General features: G+C 47.1%; 1 protein-coding gene across 2 annotated transcripts; it reads right to left on the bottom strand.

Moving 5' to 3' along the window:
* Positions 1-202: 202 nt before the first annotated feature.
* Positions 203-20969, bottom strand: sergef (secretion regulating guanine nucleotide exchange factor). Of its 2 annotated transcripts, XM_079743577.1 has the most exons (11): positions 20895-20969; positions 20546-20684; positions 20029-20181; positions 17896-17990; positions 17708-17768; positions 17504-17617; positions 17346-17408; positions 17082-17240; positions 16829-16995; positions 4330-4366; positions 203-1891 (listed from the first exon to the last, which is right to left on the bottom strand). In XM_079743577.1, the coding sequence occupies exons 1-11, from the start codon at positions 20916-20918 to the stop codon at positions 1734-1736; spliced, it is 1170 nt and encodes a 389-aa protein (XP_079599703.1). In that variant the 5' UTR covers positions 20919-20969; the 3' UTR covers positions 203-1733. The 2 variants fall into 2 exon arrangements, with proteins under 2 accessions (XP_079599703.1, XP_079599704.1); XM_079743578.1 differs by lacking the exon at positions 17346-17408.
* Between the last annotated feature and the right edge of the window lie 1084 nt (positions 20970-22053).

Here is a 22053-nt window from a genome sequence, read left to right as displayed (position 1 = left end):
AGAAATAGAGGTTGTACTTAATATAATTAAATAATAGCAGTATTTGTGAGGCATTAAAATGGCCAAGAGTGATTTTAATATTGGTATTCTTACATGACCTAATATGCTGTTTGTTTTTAGCAAATATACATTCAACATGAATTAGATGTTGACATTTTAACATTCTTGTCTATTTCAGACGACAATAACAGTTACTGCCATTGTAATTATTATACATTATCTTTTTTTAACCGACAATCGTGTGAAATTGGCCTGTTTTGCTCTTAATGCACTCCCATTTGATCAACAACAAAAACAATTGCAGAATATACATACTTTGGAGAAGTGCCTGTTTTTCAAAAACCTTCCAATTGAAAAACACGACTAACTGAAGATTTTTTAAATATGTACTGATTTATAAACCATTCACTCATATCATCGCTGAACAACTACAAATGGCCTACCCAAAGGGCAAACAAGCTTACACGGAGACCCTGATTTGCCTTCAATATCCAAAGGACATATCAACACCGACACACACACACACACTGTAAGCTCACTCGTAGCTCGTGCCGTTGAAAGAGCTACTCGATTGGTCATGGACCAATGTTTCAATCAAACCACTGCAACACACTGCCAACATCCCAGAATAAGATCAGTATGCAAACAGGAATCACATATGTGGGCGTGCCACTGAGAGCCAGTGCAGGGAGGGAGTGGAGCTGGTAACCGACCAATACTGCGGAGGACAAGGAGAAAAACCGTAGCAACGGGTCAGTGATGAGGTTGATCTCTCTAGCGATGGCTGACTAATGTGTGCCGTTTGGAGGAACGTCAGACTTTGTTTCCTGAGCACCGTGCTTTTTGAAGTTAGTTAAGGTGGTGATTAAGTGCTCGTTTCAATCAGTTTGTTGTTAAGGGTTTCTCTTGTGACTTTTTCTGACCAATGGAAATTCAGGCTTGTACAATAAATAGTGAAAAATAAAATCTACACCGACGTCATCCTTTTTCAACAAGTGTTGACTTTACTCTATTGAACCACTCCAGGAGAAAAATAATAAATTGGCATTTTCATAAATTTGACATTGAACTTGGTGAAAATGCTTTCAACAATATTAAACATGTAAAAATGCAAGACATGCAAGATAAAATGTTGACTACAAACATAAACCACTCCATATGATGGAGGGCCTTTCGACTGAAAGTCATCATATCCATCAAATGTGACGAGGGCAAATGACAGCTGGCAGGCCCAGAGAAAGCACAGCGCCTACAGTCTATACATTGGCAGTAAATCACCATGGCCATGAGAGTCCCAGTACAGAGGGTGGACCACCACTAGATTGAGTGCCGGTTGACACTGAAGATCACCGCAATAAAGCCTGTGACATTGCGACATGGCCCCTCTCCCCCTCTGCTCACCCCCCCCCCCACAACAACAATGAGAAGGGGTGTAGGGGGGGCATATGAACGGCCAAAGCCGCCCTCTCCCATCACGTCCGTCAAACTGAAAGGATGATATAAGGGACATAATGGTCCATTCCACACCTCTGATAATGCCCCCTCCAGCTGAACCAGTGAGTGTTTATGGTGTGTGAGACTTCCCACACAAAAAGGCCTCTGCAGCAGGTCAACCTTATCGAGCACAGTGTTGCAAAGTTACTTTGGAGTCGTTTGTTTTGTGCCATCAACGTCTCTCTGATGGGCTCCATGTTCGATAATCGCACGCTGCCAGCTTCAGGTTACCGCGGCCATCACCGTTCCACCGCACACAGGGCCAAAGAGTGGCCCGCTCCACAGCCAATCACAACGGGTCTGAGAGCGGAGACGGGCTGCGGGCGGGGGAGATCCGTCTGTGACCCGTCACCACACATCCCGTGTTCGTTCCAGCCCCAGCAGAAGAGACGGTTCCCTGAGAAGCAGACAGTGTGTTGGTTAGTCAGGAGTCTGAAGTTTGGCTTCTAAACTGTGAGCCCGGACAAAAATAAACAACAATCATTAGCCTATAACCTATAACAACCTGTTTCAATGAAGCTGCTTTGAATCAAACAGAGCGCACCTCTCACTATGCACAGCGCTGAAACCGGCCCAGTAATAGAGCTCTCCATGTTCTCAGCTGGTGAGCTTGTTAGTGGGTGTGGTCAGGCCTGCATCACTGAGGAGACACGTGCCATGGCAACACAGTTACCTAATAGGCTGCATCGCCATGGCAACAGAAGGGAGCCTGCTTTCTCAAGGGTAACACATCTTCAAGTTATCTTTGTTGCAGTTGTGTCCTTTCAAATTGGTGCATTTCTTTTTCCACGTTTCTGAAGTTTCTGGGTTTCCGGGTTATTTCTATAAGATCAAGGGCTGGTTCTATAGAATAATGGTATAGCGATGGCTTTAGGGCTGCCAACCACCGCATACGTTTTCTGCAGAAACCACCAAGATGTCATGCAAGCAGCTTATGTCAACGTGAATTACTGCCAGCCATTTTCTATGCACTAGACAAACATCAGTTTATTCTGTACCTAAAGGGTGAGGCAGAGAAAGGGTTCAGTTAACATCCTGATTACTATCATCAATGCATCGTCATGCATTGAAATCTCTTGTCAGTAAAAAAAAAAAGAGAAGTGTTTGAAAGGCTTAATTCATGGACACGCTGACTGGAATACAGCACATTGGTGTTTCCATGGCAACGCAGAGCCTGCACAAATGCTCCTCGCACAACAAAGCGGTGTGACAAAGAAAGAAAAGAAGATCAGAGAAGATCCAAGGCCATCACCCGGTAAACAAGACAGAAGCCACAGCTGATCACTGCGGACCCCACGAAACCAGCATCAGTTTAAATAAAGTGAGAGGGGGAGTATTGTTTAACATTGGTGGGCTCAGCCGTTCCTCCTTAAGGCTTCAGTATGGGTAATCTAAACAGGTGCTTGCATCACTCCCTGTGGAACCTAATGTGGCTATGATAGTTCAATATAGGTGGGTCATTTAGACAGAACAGCCAGAGTATGAGAGATGACCCGGGCCTGTATCCGCTGAGCTGCAGAGCCTAGCGCCGCGCTCCGTCTGATCTCAGTGTGGCTCTTGCACCGCGTGACGCCAGCCGACTCTGCGCCGGGCGGCGGCAGCGGGGACAGCTCTCTCAGGTGTAAATTGGCAGAGGGGCGGAGGGCTGGCAGCAACAGATAGCCCTCGGCTGCCTCACGCCCTCACCCCTCGCCCCCTGCTCCCCGCTTCCCTCGCCTGTCCTACTTCAGCACCAGGAATAGCAGCACTCTTCTGTCAGCCCTTCAACCCGGTTCTGATGCCTTTTCTATTTATTTAGCATGAGGCCAACAGGATGTTGGGAGGAAGGGAGCGCACACCAGGTTCACACGGATTCTACTCTGATTGGACCCGGAGCTCGTCTGAATGGAAGGAAGCGGCGCAGGCACGGAGCGGTGTGTCTCCTGGGGATGGCCATTATGAAGCACGAGCAGGGATCGTATTAGTGATTGTCCTCAAGATAAAAATAAAACAGGTCCGAGTCCAGTGGGGACACAGGTCACAACAGACAGCAGAGTGGGCCCACAGGTACCACAGGTATTGTCCCTGCAGCTGGTGTCATACAAAAGAGGCTGGTCTTTCAAATCCCTCCCAAGCCAGCCGGACTTAGGGAGGTGTTCCTGGGTTGACATTGATTTGGAGAACGAGGTCAGTGTTGAAACTTTAATGAACTTGAAAAAATAGGAATAGTGTTTCAGAAAATGTTTGTGTTAATCTGTTTGTGTTAATCTCAAACTTTTATTTCTAACATTGTTCTATCAACACAGACATTTACATCTATAGCCAGGCGTTGTAATTGATTTACCTCGGGTGTACTGTGGAGTGGGTACGACTGTTTTATTAGCAGGCTAGTATTGCCCCTTGCCGTGCGCTAGCCTAGCACGAGCGAACTCTGCAACTAGAAGGACTGAAGGAAATGTGTTGAAAACTGTCTCCAATGATAAAGAACACCAAGGCTAACTTGGGAATCAGGCCCTTTGTCCAAAATTCCGATCTACCCCTTTAAGATGTATTGAGCAGCGGAAGGCAAACTTATCAATGACACACAAGACCAGAGCCCTATTGTTTTTTTCACCATACTGCAATCTGTCTCCAGGTAGAGGGATGGAAAACAAAACAAAGTGCAAAAATAACTGCAATAAGGCCATCACTTCATTTTTTTTTCCATACATCAGCTGCACTTAAATCCTGGAAAATGTCCATGACAATTAATACCAATTTGAAGTACATTTGTTTTGTAGCCAAGACAGATGTTGCAACACTCAAAATAGATATTGGCAAAGCGGACATTGTTCATTTGTGAGACATTGCACTTACCTACAATGGCCAGATTGTGCTCAGACCCACAAGCAATCTGCAGAGACAATAAGGTTTGGGTGATAAGTAACACAATATAGAACAAAATTGCAAGCAGCACCATTCAAGATATTCCAATATTCCATCGCTTTTAGCTGTACCATAAATCAGCCCAACATCTCATCTGAAACCCACTGCTCAGCAACAGCTGTTCTCATCTGACACTGAGGGCTGTATCTGCTGAAAGAACCCCCTTCAACACACACTGCTTTTTTACAGCACGCCAGTCTGAATGCTGCCTTCAAAGTTAAATAAATTAAAATTGTGGCTGAGGAGTGGGCAAGTGCTATATAAATATATACAAAAAGGTGATTGATTCAAGCGTTTTCTTCCAAGGGTGATGCAGCCGGCCGCTGTATCACACTCCAAATAAACATGGATTTCTAAACCATGAGTGGATCAGACTTGATAACCAAGGCCCTCTTCATTGTCTTTGTAGGAAATATGTTTTTTCTAGATATTGACAGTGGGCGTTTATGAGTGTGTATCGTGGTACGAGGGCGTTGGGCCAGGAGATTCATGGTGTGCTTGGACTATTCCATCATCTTTCATGCTTTATGCAAGCCAGCTCCGCTCCCCGACACGCACCAGTGATCTGTGAACAGGGCCAGCGTTGTGTCCTGGCTCATCTCTGACATCCTCTTTAAAGGCAGTAAACTCCAAACAGCCCAATGCAGCTCACACCACAGGTCCACAGCAACACTCCCCTTGGCCTTTCACTCATAATTGCCCAAAGGGGAGAGGCCGTTCACTAGGGGGGGCCGGGGGGAAGGGGACAATTTGCTCGGTGCTATGTGCAATCCCCATCATGCGGGTTAGTATATCACTGAGGAGCCATTTGAGCCTACAGCTTAGAGAGACGCCTCAGCACTCTTCAACCTAAGGTTTCTACAGCCGTCGGTGTCTGCTGCCCTCTGGTGGCTTGCATGAACTGCACTCATGAAAGGCTGCAGAATAGGCCCATCGCATCCCAGACTCTTGTATGCTTTGGCTTTATTATGTGAGTGCTGCATGCAGCTCTCATCTATTGTTCTTCATAAGTTTTATTAGTGTGAATGCTGTAGCATTCACACTCTAAATATTGAAATCTTTATTGGTGTGAATGCTGTGAGCATTCACATCTTAGAAATGCTACATATTAAATTTTATTATTCCGCCACTTTTTAAGAACGCGTTGACGTTAACGTTAGCGCTGATGTTAGCGTTAACGTTAGCATTAGCACTGAAGTTGGCATTAGCGCTGAAGTTAGCATTTACGTTACCATTACTGACGTTAGCGTTGACGTTAGCGCTGACAGTAGCATTGGCGCTGAAGTTAGCGTTGACGTTAGCATTAGCGATGAAGTTAGCATTGACGTTAGCGTTAGCGCTGAAGTTAGCATTGACGTTGGCGCGGAGCATTTCAGCGTCAGCAGACGTTAGCAATATGACTTCAAAACCCTTTAACTCTTTCAAACTTCATTCATTCTACATTCAAAATGTTAATCGGATTTCCTAGATTCAGTGTAATGATTCTTCAACGTTCAGCTTCAGCAGTATAGCGGAGCATTTCAGCGTCAGCATTCACACCGCAATACCTTCAGGGATTGCAATTCTAGTTGGTGTGAATGCTGAAAGCATTCCTAAGCATTTCTAAGATGTGAATTCTGAAAGCATTCACATCTTAGAAATGCTACATATTTATTTTTCGCTTTATTCCGCCACTTTTTCCGTTCGCGACTCCTTCAACATACTTCAACGTAGAAACATCATTCAAACATTAAAACGTTCAGCTCCGTTAGTACTGTAGCGACCCTGGTATGTGTACTAGTGAGTGACAGCGCTGTAGTCCAATCACAAGCAGGGTTACTAGGTCCAGCAACATGGGGGCTTGTGATTGGGGGAGGTTGCGCAGTGTGTGTGGGTGTCTTCCTGTGCGAGCTCCGAGTAGGAGTGTGTGAAACGTGGGTGTAGAGCGATACATGTGTGCCTTGTTAACTGTTGTAAAGTTTGCGAAGTTCTTGGAATAAAGCCAACCGGCTGTTACACCGGATACCTGCCTCCGCTTCTGGTATGATCGCCACACTGGTGTCAGAAGTGACTTCGGACGTTAAATAAGGATCCGGTCGGGAGCTAGCCTAGCCACAGCAGAAGATTAGCCATCTCGCTAGCTGCACGTTATGGAGGACTTCGGCGGGACAAGAGTGAAGGAGGAGAGGAGAGACGTGGAGGAAGGAGCCTACGGTTGGTCGGGAACCGCCAGCGGGTACGAGAGAGCTGCACGTGAGGCGAAGGAGAGCCGGAGAGAGACGGTGGTGGAAATAGCTCACGAGTCGAGCATGACGCCGTCTTTCACGCGGCGCAACAACCCTCTCTCTACCGGAGAGAGAGAACAGCGCGAGGTAAACAGCGTTCATCTTCCCGCTTCTGTTACCTCCGTTAAAACACCCAAGTACTCTGGCAGGTCAGATTGGGAGGCTTTTCATGCACAATTTGAGTTGTTAGCTCATGCAGTGGGGTGGTCGACAGAAGCTAAAGCCCTACAGCTAGCACTCTGCCTCACTGACGAAGCGCTGACTTGTCTCCTACTGCTCACCCCCGAAGACAGACACTGTTACACGGCTTTAGTAGGGGCCCTACAGAGGCGTTTTGGACAATGTTTACAACCAGAGCTCCTTCGTAATGAACTAAATAATCGATGCAGAAGGACCGGGGAGCCGTTACGTGTACTGGCCAACGACATAGAGAGTCTGACCAGGCGGGGTTACGCACACATGCCACCGGGGGTACAGAGCGAACTAGCCCGTGACCAGTTCATCCGAGCCCTTTTCCCCTCTGAACTGCGGGTTCAGGTTCAGCTGCAGCACCCACGGACCTTACAGTCAGCCCTGGAGATGGCTGCAGAGAGGGAGATCGTATGGGGAGTAGCTGCAGGGAGCAGCGTAAAAGAAAGCCCGCTGGCGGTGAGGACGGCAGCCGGGGGCCCCACAGTGGAGGAGAAACCGGCCTGGGCGGCTGAAATGACCGAACTGATCAGAGCTATGTCACTACAGCCCGTACGACGGCCGCGGCCAGGGCCCAGAGTCTGCTGGGAGTGTGGACAGCCAGGGCATTTGGCTAGAGAGTGCCCTAAACAGCGCCCGGCTCAGGGAAACGGCTCCGGGTCCGCGTAGAGGGGAATATGCGGACTCCACCCCCTTCCCCTACCTCCCAGCCAGCCTCCACAGCAGACGATGACACCAGCTTGGTACCTGACATCTTAGTGGGGCGTGCCTCGGTGGGTGAGTCGTGCTATATTTCAGTCACTGTGGAGGGTGTACCATGTCTGGCTCTAGTAGACTCTGGGGCGACAGTTTCCTTGGTGAGACCTGATGTGGTGCCTGGGGGGACCCAGTTGGAGCCGACCGCCAAGTGGCTGCGCACCGTCACCGGGGAACTAGCTCCCCTGACAGGAAAAAGCAGGTTTTCAGTGACTATAGGGGGGTGGGCGGTACGTCACCTGCTATGGATAGCTGCCGTTCAGGAACCCTGTATTCTGGGTTTGGACTTTCTAAAAGCTACAGGATGTGTCCTGGACTTTGGGAGGGGCCTGGTGAGTTTCCGAGGGGGACCAGTCGTCACTATGTTGCCCATAGACACCCTTGTCACACCCCCTGTCAGACTTTTCACACCGGCTGGTGAATCAATAGGGGCAGCTCTCAACATCACCCCGGCCGCGTCCCTCCCTCCTGCCACTCCCACTCGGAGTGTCGGCCCCTCTCTCACCTCGACCCCCCCATCAGGTGCGACCCCCCCCTCTCACCTTCTCCCCCTCTTCTTACAAAAGCCTCACAGCTGCAGCCCAGAGGAACGGTGGAGGCTGGAGTCAACAGCACCCCTTCAGGGACCACGTCCACCGTAGACGCGACCACGTCCCGGTCACTTTCGACCAATACAGAGAGAGAGGGGGAAATATCGGCTGTGAGAGATATATGGAGGAAGAACTGTGGCGGCCTGGACCCTCAACAGCAGGAGGAGCTGTGGCAGCTGTTACTAGAATTCAAAGACAGCTTTGCCATGAGCGACGAGGAGGTGGGGTTGACTCACCTAGTACATCACGACATCGACACGGGGGACGCACGCCCCATCAAGTGCCGGCCTCGCCGCCTCCCCCTGGCTCGTCAAGAGGCTTGCGATGAGGCAGTTCGTAACCTACTGCAGGCAGGCATCATCGAGCCCTCAGACAGCCCCTGGGCCGCCGCCGTTGTCATGGTCCCCAAGAAGGTGAGCGGTTGGAGGCTCTGTCTGGACTACCGGCCGGTGAACGGGATAACCCGGAAAGACTCCTACCCCCTGCCGCGCATAGAGGAGTCTCTGGACCTGGTCTCCGGGTCCTCTTGGTTCTCCTCCTTGGACCTCCGCAGCGGCTATTACCAGGTTCCCCTCTCCCCGGAGGCAAGACCCAAAACAGCGTTTTGCACAGGGCGGGGGCTGTGGCAGTTCAAGGTCCTTAGTTTTGGCCTTTGTAATGCCCCGGCCACCTTCGCGAGGTTGATGGACAGGGTGCTGGCCGGGGTCCCCCGGCAACAGTGCCTGGTATACCTCGACGACATCCTGGCTCATGGAAGTTCCTTCGAGACAGCTCTGGGAGCCCTGCGTCAAGTGCTGGAGAGGATAAGGACTGCTGGCCTTAAGCTTCACCCAGAAAAATGGCACTTCATGCAGCGAGAGGTAACCTTTTTGGGTCACAAGGTGGGAGAGGAGGGCATTGGCACTCTGGGGAACAAGGTGCAGGCTGTCACCGATTGGCCAGCACCCACCAACCAGAAGCAGCTGAAGAGCTTCTTGGGCCTAGCCTCGTACTACAGGAGGTTCGTACGGGGCTTCTCCTGCACCGCTGCCCCCCTGTTTCAGCTGCTACAAAAAGACTGCGACTTTCTCTGGACCGAGCAGTGTCAGGAGGCCTTCACCAGCCTTCAACGGGCTCTGAGCGAAGCCCCGGTTCTTGCCCCAGCTGATCCCTCCTTGCCATTCCTCCTGGATACGGACGCTAGTGGCTCGGGGGTGGGTGGTGTGCTGTCCCAGACTGGCCCCGATGGGGAACGGGTGGTGGCATATTTCAGCCGAGCGTTCAACAAGGCTGAAAGGCGCTACTGTGTCACCCGCAGGGAGCTCTTGGCTGTAGTGCTGTCCATCAGGCATTTCAAGTACTATCTGTGCGGCCCACTGTTCAGAGTGAGGACAGACCACGCGGCTCTCCAGTGGCTCATGACATTCAAAGAGCCAGAGGGACAGGTCGCCAGGTGGATAGAAGAGCTCCAGGCTTTCAACTTCACCGTGGAGCATCGGCCGGGGGCCCGCCACACCAACGCCGATGCCCTGTCACGTCTCCCGTGTGCCGCGGTGGGGTGCCAGTATTGCGAGCGGAGAGAGACTCGTGAGAGAGAACTGCAGGAGGAAAACGGGGGCTGTGCCGCTGTGCGTCGGGTAGAAGAACTCATCTGCCGCGAGCTGCAGATGGTCGATCCAGCTGAATGGAGGCAGCAACAGGAGCAGGACCCCGACCTTAAACCTGTGCTACAGTGGGTGGAGGCTCAGCAGCGGCCAGCATGGGAGGAAGTGGCAAGGTTCTCAGCAATAACCAAGGGGCTGTGGGCCAAATTCAGGGCTCTGCGGCTGTGTCAGGGGGTACTACAGCGGGCGTGGTCACAACCAGCAACAGGAGAACAGAGATGGCAGGTCGTGGTCCCCCATGGCCTGCAAGAGGCAGTGTTGGAGGCCATGCATGGAGCTGCAGGTTCGGGGCACTTTGGGGTGGCTAAGACACTTAGACGCCTTCGCCAGAGCTTCTACTGGGGCCAGTGTCGGCGGGACGTAGAGGACTTCTGCCGCCGCTGCGATGCCTGTACAGCACGTAAGGGTCCCCCCGGTCGTTCTCATGCCCCGCTCCAGCAGCATACAGTGGGAGCCCCCATGGAGAGGGTGGCGGTGGATGTAGTAGGGCCGCTGCCTCGCTCCGACAAGGGTAACCGCTATGTACTCACGGCCATCGACTACTTCACTAAATGGCCCGAAGCTTACGCTATTCCCGATCAGGAGGCAGTGACGGTGGCCGATGCGCTAGTGGAAGGCATGTTCAGCCGTTTTGGAGTGCCGGAGACCATTCACAGCGACCAGGGGAGGAATTTTGAGTCCCGGGTTTTTGCCTCTTTGTGTGAGCAAGGATGGGGATGCACAAAACCCGCACCACGCCCTTGCACCCTCAGAGCGATGGCTTAGTGGAGCGGTTTCATCGCACGTTGGGCCAGCAGCTGGCCATCATCACGTCACAGCACCAGCGAGATTGGGACGACCACCTACCCCTGGTGCTCATGGCTTGCCGCTCTGCCATGCAGGAAACCACCTCCTGTACGCCCTCTCTTCTCATGCTGGGGAGAGAGCTCCGTACCCCTGCCGAGCTGTCGTTTGGCCGTCCACCAGACTCCCCAGAGGCCCCCCCAGGTCCAGAGTATGCCAGGAGGCTGCAGGACCGCCTGGATTTGGCCCACGCTTTTGCCCGGAAACAGCAGCAGCAAGCTGGGCTGAGGCAGAAGCGTAATTATGACGTGAGGACCCGAGGGAGACATTTTCGGGCTGGGGAACTGGTCTGGGTCTTCAGCCCTCAGAGGAAAAAGGGGCGGTGCCCTAAGCTTGAGAGCCAGTGGGTGGGCCCTTGCAAGATACTGGAGAGGTGGGGAGAGGTGGTGTACAGGGTGCAGCTCCCCGGCAGGGGGAGGAGGGTGGCGCTTCATCGAGACCGGTTGGCCCCGTACCGTGGGGGCTCACAGGGGCAAGCAGAGGGGACACCAGCCTCGCCTATTCAGCCTCCCACGTCTCATCCAAATGGCGACGCCTCCATTTCCCGGCCTGGGACGCCAGGACCCCCACCCCCAACTCCGCCAGAGCTCACTCTGAGGCCCCCGTCAGGCCCAGACCCAGCTGAACCACCCCCCTCACCGTCACAGTCCCCTCCTCACGGGGAGAGCAACTCAGCCCCTGGTCCAGGTGCTCCAGCCCAGGAAGGAGGGCGGCCCCGCCGTCAGAGGAGACCCCCGGGGCGTTACAGGGACTTTGTAGACACTCTCTGGGAAGAGGAGTAGTTAGGAGTGAGACCCGAGTTCTTAGAAGGGCAAGAATGCGCCCTGGGCTCACTGGAAGTGATGGCAGTCTGCCCAGATCTTCCTAGTTAGTAAAAGAAATGTTGGACATTAAAAAAAATAAAAAAAAACATGCACAATTTGAGTTGTTTCATGCTCATGTATTTTTCTGTTCTGTAGTCGCTGTTAGTCTCCTCGAGGGCGAGGATCTTTGTGGTGGGGGGGTAGTGTAGCGACCCTGGTATGTGTACTAGTGAGTGACAGCGCTGTAGTCCAATCACAAGCAGGATTACTAGGTCCAGCAACATGGGGGCTTGTGATTGGGGGAGGTTGCGCAGTGTGTGAGGGTGTCTTCCTGTGCGAGCTCCGAGTAGGAGTGTGTGAAACGTGGGTGTAGAGCGATACATGTGTGCCTTGTTAACTGTTGTAAAGTTTGCGAAGTTCTTGGAATAAAGCCAACCGGCTGTTACACCGGATACCTGCCTCCGCTTCTGGTATGATCGCCACAGTACCATTATGCTATTATTTTCTGTATTCATATTATTCATAATTCCTGAGATATTCAAAGTTATTCACCCAAAATTACCCCATTCATTCCCATTGGAAAATTCACAAAACGCTGATTGATCCTTCATCCTCTTCAACACTTCAACAACTTATGACATCATAACTTGGTCATATTTCAACAGTTTACCAACAATTAAACAGATCAGCACATTGGTATCTTCAATAATATTTGAACAGAATCTTGATAAAATTTATACTTTTTTCAGATTCTGTTTTAGTTTTAAACCGTCAAATGCTTGTTTGTCCCATTGAAACAGCCTACCCATTCTGACACTTCAATTACTAAAGACATCGTAACTAAATGATTTCAACCGTTTACCATCGTTCAATTAAACAAATCTACACATTTGTATCTTCAATAATATATGAACAGAATTTCGATAGCTTTGATACTTTTTTCAGAATCCCAGTTTTACTTTCTTACCGGCAGTTTTCAGCGTGAGGACGTTCAGGCACACACACACACACACACACACACACACACACACACACACACACACACACACACACACACACACACACACACACACACACACACACACACACACAATTGCTCCGCCATTCTCTTAAAAAGACACACACACACACGTAACGTTTGGAACTCTATTCCACTCATTCATACTTCATTCTACAGATTTTATTCTACCTTCAAAATGTTCAGCAGATTTCCTAGATTCAGTGTAATGATTCAACCTTCAGCTTCAGCAGTGTAGCGGAGCATTTCAGCATCAGCAGACGTTAGCAGTATGACTTCAAAACCCTTCAACTCATTCATACTTCATTCTGCATTCAAAATGTTCAGCAGATTTCCTAGATTCAGTGTAATGATTCTTCAACGTTCAGCTTCAGCAGCGTAGCGGAGCATTTCAGCGTCAGCATTCACACCGCAATGCCTTCAGGGATTGCAATTCTAGTTGGTGTGAATGCTGAAAGCATTCACATCTTAGAAATGCTACATATTTATTTTTCTCTTTATTCCGCAACCTTTTCCGTTCGCGATTCCTTCAACATACTTCAACTTAGAAACATCATTCAAACATTAACACGTTCAGCTCCATTAGTACCATTATGCTATTGTTTTCTGTATTCATATTATTCATAATTCCCAAGATATTCAAGGTTATTCACCCAAAATTCCCCCATTCATTCCAATTGGAAAATTCAAAAAACGCTGATTCATCCTTCATCCTCTTCAACACTTCAACAACTTGCTCATATTTCAACCGTTTACCATCATTCAAAGAATTAAACAGATCAGAATATTTGTATCTTCAATTATATTTAAACAGAATTTCAATATAATTTATACTTTATTCAGATTCAGTTTTAGTTTTAAACCGTCATATTCTAAAGTTGGTCCCATTGTAACCGTCTGCCCATTCTGACACTTCCAATTACTAAAGACCAGTGTTGGGACTAACGCGTTTTTAAGTAACGCGTTACAGTAACTACGTTACTTTTGCGGTAACAGCACTGTAACTAATTACTTTGTCAAAATCAGTAACGCGTTATTGTTACTGCGATTTAAACAGGCTTGTTAATCGTTACTACAGTTTCCATGGTGGACGTGAAGCGGACGTGAGTCACGTGACGCAGCGACGCGCAAGTAAATTAATGAAAACAATGGCGGCAGTCGACGACGGTCCAGGCGTTGTATTTTTCTCATGGAAATATGCACATTATTTTTCCTTTCTGACAGTAAAAGACATAAGGAATATTTTGGTGACCTGTTTTCTTTGTGGAGGTTCGAAAACTCTAGCCACATCAAAAACTAGCAATTCTAATCTGATGAAACATCTTCAGAAACAACAGGCATCTACCAAGCTAGTTGAAAAAGACCCTGAAGTTAACACAGGTGATGCTGCTGCTAACGTCAGCTCCGCCGACGCTAAAGGAGAAGCCACTCCAGTCAAACAACAAAAGCTTGATTTTACAAAGCCTGTTGCACAGTCTATAACCCAGACACAGCTAAACAAATGATGGAGATGTATGGACAAAGACTGATATAGACATAGACATACTAACATAGACTACTAAAGCACTTTATCCACCATTATTGATTTCATCAGTTGTTTTATTTATCTAAACGGCCAGAGTGGAGGAAATATTATTTTTGTTAAACATTAACTATGTTTGTGAGGCTGAAAGTACTTTTTATTTATTTAGTTTCTCTTTGTGAGGCTGAAAATACTTTTAAGTTTGCCCATCATTATTGATGATGAGGTCTCCAGTTGGTGGAGTTTAGTGAGTTAAGGTTAACTTACAAAGAACGGATAAACCTGACTGTGTTTACATTGAAAACATCTATTGTATCAGTTTTGCACTATTGATTCCTACAGTTGCTAAATGGTCTGAGGCACAGTTTAATTTTTGCACTGCCAAAACTATACTTTGTACCTGTTTCAATGGCTACGATAAATATGCCTATCAAAAGTTTCAAAACATACTGTATGTTGTGTTTTGTTGATCCACTGCTTCATCGTAGTGATACTGGGTACAATGATCAAATTTTACAGTTGTTTTGTCGAACACTTTGCCATATCAACCCCAAAATAATGTGTGTGCATTTGTAGAGGGCTGGAAACAGTTGGAAACAATGGAAATATTTCATTTATTTGCACTCACACTACTACACTGCTATGGCACGTTCAGGTCACTATGTGGCGCATTGCCCTTGTGGTAGGATAGGACTTACGTGTAAGCAAGCCAGAGGACTGGCAGCCCCCCTAGATATCCAGTTAGGGAGGTCCTTTGCCACATTAGCACAATAAGATAATTTAGAAAAAAAAATAGTTACTTTCCCTTGTAACTAGTTACCTTGAAAGTAACGAGTAACTTAAAGTAACTGAGTTACTTTTGAAAGTACTTTTGAAAGTAACTAGTAACTGTAACTAAGTTACTAATTTAAAGTAACTTGCCTATCACTGCTAAAGACATCGTAACTAAATCATTTTTCAACCGTCGTTCATTAATTAAACAAATCTACACGCTTGTACGCTTCAATAATATCTAAACAGAATTTCGATAGGTTCTATACTTTCTTCAGAATCCCAGTTTTAGTTTCTTACCCCGGCATAGTTTTCAGCTGCTATCATTGTTTTCCGGTGACGCCAGAGCGTGAGCTCGTTCAGGCACACACACACACACACACACGCAATTGCTCCGCCATTCTCTTAACACACACAGACACACGAACATATATAATGGCTCCGCCATTCTCTTAAGACACACACACACGTAACGTTTGGAACTCTATTCCACTCATTCATATTTCATTCTACAGATTTTATTCTTCCTCTCAAAATGTTCAGCAGATTTCCTAGATTCAGTGTAATGATTCAACCTTCAGCTTCAGCAGTGTAGCGGAGCATTTCAGCGTCAGCATTCACACCGCAATACCTTCATGGATTGCAATTCTAGTTCTAGTTTCCTATTCCGCCCGTTTTTTGGTCTCCTCCGCCATACTTTCAGCTACAGAAACCATTCATCTATTAAAACGTTCAGCTCCTTAACGACATGATGGCTATTATTCAGCTTTATCCAACTCTTTGAACTTCTTAAACTATTCGTCTTTTTCCATATTTCTTTAACATGGGAGTCAAGCGTTTAACAACGCTTGACTCCCAAAACTGTTTAACAAATCTACACACTTGTATCTTCAATAATATCTAAACGGAATTTCAATATCATTTAAACTTTCTTCAGAATCACAGTTTTAGTTAACTGTCATATTCTACTGTTGGTCCCATTGAGCCGTCTGCCCATTCTGACACTTAAATTACTTAGGACATCGTAACTCGGTCAAATTTCAACCATTTACCATCATTCATACCATTAAACAAATCTACACATTTGTATCTTCAATAATATCCCAACCGAATTTCGATATAATTTAAACTTTATTCAGAATCACAGTTTTAGTTTCATACCGGCTTCATTTTCAGTTGGTTTCATTGATTTACGTTGACGCTGGAGCGTGATGACGTTCAGCAGTGTTGCCAGATTGAACGTTTTTTCCCGCCAGATTGGGCTACTTTTGGAGGACGTTCACGCAGTGTTGCCAGATTGGGTGGTTTTCCCCACTCTATTGAGCTACTTTTAATCACACACCGGCTCGCTATTCTCTTAAACACACACACACACACACACACACACACACACACACACACACACACACACACACACACACACACACACACACACAGTGCAGGGCAATACATTTGACGGTTCAGATTCTTCAGTTCAATTCATTTTACATTTCTGCATTTTTAGCAATGCTTTGCGCCAGGGGCGTAGGAATGAGTTTAACATTGGACTCATATCGGAAACCTGACAGATCCGGTATAATTTTTAGGTGGGACAAATGCGCCTGTCTCCGATATTGGAGGGTACACGTCCCTCCGTCCCCCCCGATTCCTACGCCCTTGCTTTGCGCTTTTCATTCAGCAGTAACTTTATTTTTTTCCAACCATTTCCTTTTTCTTAAATGGTGTGCATGTTTACATTGTTTACTCCTTTTAGACTTTTGAACTTTTGTTCAAATCCCTTCACTTGATTCAAGCCATTTAACGTTTCTTTATGTCTTAATCCATGTGGCTTTATTAAAAAATATATTTTCAACCTCACTTTGTACTACAGCATCACCAAATTTTCTGCAGGAAATGCATTTTCTAGTTTTCTTCTGCTGTTCTAATGCTTTAACGCTGTGTGCCATTGTCTCACATTAAGACCTCTCTGTCCAGGACCTTTATTCTAATGATAATGAGTATGTAGATCACACTTAAAAGGGTCACATATACCTGTTCGGCCCCATAAAGGGCGTCGACCTTCCCAGGAAACGAGACCTCCTTCACGTCCTCTACTACTGGAGAGTCATTTGACTGCAGTACTGCACTGTGATTGGTTGGATCTGTTCTTCCAAGCTGTCCATAATTCCCTCTTCCCCATGTGAACACTTTTCCACTCTCTGAAAGAAAATCACCAGAACACCATTTATTTCACAGACAAACTAAATCTAAATGATGAAAAACATTTGTTTTATTTTGGCCACACCTGTTTTGGCCACGAGGTGAGTCCAGCCACTCCACACGTGAGTGGCACCCTCTCCGTCCAATAGTGAGCGGTTGAGAAGAGCAGGATAGGTTGAAAAGCAGTCGTTTGTAGTTAGCTGTCCATATTTATTACTGCCCCACAGAAACACATCACCTCCACCTACACAGAACAACACCATGAATTTCTTAATGGTTCTGAGTAGGATATAGAATGAATTATAACACAATCACTATGGTGCGACGATCGGTATATACAAGCCTTTACCTGTAAGGCAAACGCAGTGGGCAGATCCAGCAGCTACTGTACATGCGGTCACATGATCAAAACCTTGAGAAACCAGCACATGCTTTGGTTACATGATTAGATGGGTACAGAAAATTATATATTTATTTTAAATTCTTTATTTTAAAACTTTAAATTACCCGGTACACGCACGGGCACCAGGGAGTTAAAGTGCAGCGGGACTGAGTTTGGGCCAACTGCTCTCCTGGCGTGGGTCAACAGACCTAACCCCCACTGGTACACACAGCCGCTGTCTGGGGGCGGGAAGTACGGGCAAAGAGTCAGGAAATAACGCCTGGTCAAACTACGTCTAGGTGTGACTGAAGGGGTGCTGGGGAGCTCACTGGTGACAGCGAGTGCATGTCGAAGTCCTGCTGCCACACTGGCCACCGGCTCACCAAGGCTCTGTGGACATTCAGATGCCATACATGTCATATAAAGACTTGATGTTGACCCGGTTACCCGTTATTATTCAATGCATTTGTTTAAACAACTTGAGTTGAGTTAACATCAGGCTTGCCGTGCAATTTACCTCAACGAGAACTGCCTCTGCAGAGTGGGTGCTTGTTTTGGCCACACCCAGTTGCCCAAAAGCGTTGGATCCACATGTAAGGACCTGGCCACAATCTATTAATACAAAAGAACATCAAGAAAACAGCTCCGAAAGTCATTCCTGGACACTGGATATTGCATTTAGTACTAAACGTTCCTGTTCATTGGACCTAGTTGGTAACCCATGCCATGTTCTGCGCCATAACTGTTTAAGGCTGCAGTGTGTAAGATTAAGTGGGGTCTAGCGGTGAGGTTGACATCAACGTCAATGCTATCCCAGGCTGGTTAACAGGGTTACAGAAGACTTGTTAACGGGTCACATGCAGTCATAATCCATCATTCCACACCTTGGATTTATCACATACATTCAAAGGAACACTCCACCCATTTGCATTGAGCTTTGCATTGTTAGAAACCCAGTCATACTTTTGAATGGTCATGCAACACTATCTCATTTCCCCTGAGACGGGTAAAATCTGCATTTACCTCTTACACTTCCTTCCGGCAATGACGCAAAAATCGTCATTTTGCGTCATTGCCAGAAGGAAATACAAGAGGCGGGATTTCTATTGAGACTACAAGCACTAGTCCCACCATTTCAAACCCACCCATAGGGGGTGGGACCTAATGCGCTAACAGACCTATCACAGATCAGTGCCAGTGCGCTAGACTTCACCTGCAGAAAACATGGCCGAAGGTACTGAATACGCAGACGGACACAATATGGAGGATTGGGTTATGGTAGAAACGGATGTACGTGGCTACCTTTATGAGCCACAATATAGCGACGAGCAGCTGAGGGCTATGGAGGAACAGGAGGCGGCTGAAGCTGCCGCCGCTGCAGCCGAGGCAGACGACCTGCCTGCCGCAGACGAGGAGCCTGCAAAGGCTCGAGCTGGGGCGGATTGGTGGTGCCTGTGCTCTCACTGTGCGCCAATGGACACAGAACAAGAGTCTGTCTGCTGCCGAGAATTCCAGCGGTGCCAATTTCTTCTGGACTAAATCAGAATCAGAGGATGACACGGACGGGTGTGTTGTCGATCACCCGAGTTTTGCACCCCAGGCTTTACGCCTCATCTGACCAGTTGGGTATTGGATACATATTTCCGGACCCAGAAAGTGTACTGGAAACGCCAGCCAAAGCCCGCCGGGAGAAACAAACGTCTGAACATAGAGTAAGAGTTTTTTTTTTTTTACTAACACATTGGCTACAATAGTTTTGAGTCCCGGGGAACGTGACAATGTAGCTATCCGAAAGTAGCCGATCTTATTGGCAGAGCATAGGCTACATTACGTTAGCTTGAAGTCTGTGTAATGCTGTATAGGCTACTCAAGGCATAATTTATCTTGCTTTGCTAATGTTGTTCTCTTTCTTTCTTAGACAGTATCGGCTTCCTATGTTGTCCAGGCCATCAGAGCTAATTACCCAGCACAAGATGGGCAGTACCGTGGCTACCAGGAGACAGTAGATGCTCAAGATGAGCTGTCACTATTTTGACTCTAGCAAACGCACACTACAAGTTTTATTTTTGTAAATAGTCCATCTTTTTTCATAAATAAAACTTAAAATTCATGTTGGTTGTTATGATTTGTTTACTAACCCAAGTGCTGTTATACTAAAGTAGGCCTACTGTATAAGACAAACACTTATTTCAACTGGGGAGAAAAGGTTGAGTACAAATACTTGATATGCTGATGTACTGTTATTAGCAAATGTTTTTATGCTGTACAATAATATACAAATGATGCGTTTGAAAAAACGAGGGCAGAAGTCTAAACTAGTCAACGTATCACGGGGATATGTTTACACAACAGTCGCGCTAGGACCATGGGTCCTTCCCCCTCCAAACGGAAACAGGCGGGCGGTGCAGCGAGCGCAATGCACTGTGGTAGTTGGAGGATTTCTTACTTTTGAGCCAGAGAGACAGTTTCTGCCTTTTCTCAGGCTAGGATGAACCGATTTCAATTTTTCTTTTGCACATTTATAATACATATGATTATTTACTTCATTAACCTTCAAATCTCTACTGGTGAAGTATCCCTTTAATGTTCTTATATTTTTATTTTAGATTATTTTTAAAGTTTTATTCCGTCATATAAAACGAGGGCTTACCGGTTAGAAAAAGGGTAAAATCCCAACCACAGGACACGTTGACGACCCTCTGCCTGAGGGCGGGGCCGGGACGGAGAGAGGAGACGTCTGACGTGTGGCCCAGCCCCAGCTGCCCCCTGTGATTTTGCCCACACGACCACACCTCCCCATCCTCTGGAATCACAACACTGTATTACGCTACAACACGTCCACCTAAACATCTACCAACAGCGAGGGACACATTTTAAATCAGGATAAAAACAAGAGTGTAAAGATAAAGGTCACACACAAACATATATTCAGTACACTAAAAACCTTAGAGTGAACTTCTTCTTTATACACACTAGTGTTGACACACACACACACACACACACACACACACACACACACACACACACACACACACACACACACACACACACACACACACACACACACACACACACACACACACACACACACACACACACACACACACACACACACACACACACACACACACACACACACACACACACACACACACACACACACACACCTGTGACAGCCACCGTGTGGCCGCCGCCTCCCCGCAGGACCCGGAGCGACCCGGTGGGCATAGCACCCGGACCCAGCCGCCGAGGATCAGACAGGTCCTCCGAGTCGCCCCGTCCCAGCTGTCCGTAGCTGTTGGCTCCCTGGCCGTATGATGACACAGAGGGTGATAATATTAATAATCACCATTACTGTGGTAGAGTTTCTGGACGCAACGCTGGCACAAAGCTCTCCTCATGAAGAGATACTGCGTCATTATTTTAACACTACACGGCCGAGCCAACTGTTTAATTTATGTTTTTTTATATTGCTATGCATTGTTATTATTTCTAATTTTAGCTAGTTCAACTTACCCACGCGTACAAACAAAACTCCATGTTACGTATCTGTTTCCATGGGTTACCCGGTAGAATACAGAATGTGCCACACTGCCGTAAAGCACTTCCTGTTTTCTGAATGAGTGACACTGTCGTAAAGCACTTCCTGTTCCCGAGTAAGTGACACTCCCGTCACGTGTCTAAAGGCGCGTCCATGGTCCTGGGGCCTCTACGAATAGTCAATACTCCTAACCTTTATGCCTCCTTTCCTTAACCTTTGTGGAAACCGTCAACGGGTCAAGGAGAGATGAAAAGGTGCTTCCTTTCGAACATAGGAAAAGACAGCGCTGTTTAAAATGAATTCGATTCCACTTTTCCTAACCGACGTCATTGCGTGACGGGGAGTATTGCTGACCTCTGGCGTCTTTACGGTGGAACTACAGTTTTCCGAAGTTGGTCTACAACAAGCGCTCTTTTGAGCCATCCTTTCTTGTCGTATTGATTTCAATCATATTGTCAAGTCTGCATTTTATTTTCTTACGGTGTATATTGTGTGCTTACTAACCAGCAATAAATGATTTTTGATATATTCATTCAGTCTCCATAGGAAAGGAAATTTCCTATGTAAAAAAGAGAATTTGTAGAGGCCCCTGGTGATAATGGTTCGTTCATATCACTGGAAATTATCAGGCCCCCAGGAGCAGTGCATACTTCCGCAATCCACCAGTGTTCAGCGGCCAAGCCTGGTATTGCAGCTGTTTTAGCGGGCTGTGGACTGGTCCCTCGATTCATGGAGTCCCAGAACTAGATGTCCCCGTTCACTCCAATACAAGTGGGGAACAGGAATGTGTCTCCGCAAAAAAATTGTGGATATCAATCAAAGGCTCATAATTATCTTTATACCACGTACTAATAAAATGTAAGTTTTCTCTTTTTTCAAAACGCCACCTCAAGCGTTTTATTTTATTTATGATTTTTTTGCAGGAGAAGGAGGGGTGGGCAGCTGAAAGGAGTAGTGAAACAAATGTTGTTTCGGCCCGGCATAATAATTGTTAAATAATAATTGTTTTCCAGATGGAAGGAGGAGTGTAATTTAAAGATCACATATAGAGAATCATCGGGGGGGTTATTAACTTATACTTCCATGGTCGGTAAACAATGCGACTGGAAACAATGCTAGTTAACGAGAATATTT

The sequence above is a fragment of the Pollachius pollachius genome (genome assembly GCF_949987615.1).
Source record: "Pollachius pollachius genome assembly, chromosome: 9".
Taxonomy (NCBI): domain Eukaryota; kingdom Metazoa; phylum Chordata; class Actinopteri; order Gadiformes; family Gadidae; genus Pollachius; species Pollachius pollachius.
The sequence above is the reverse complement of the archived record's forward strand: the minus strand, read 5'-3'. Positions and strand labels throughout refer to the sequence as shown.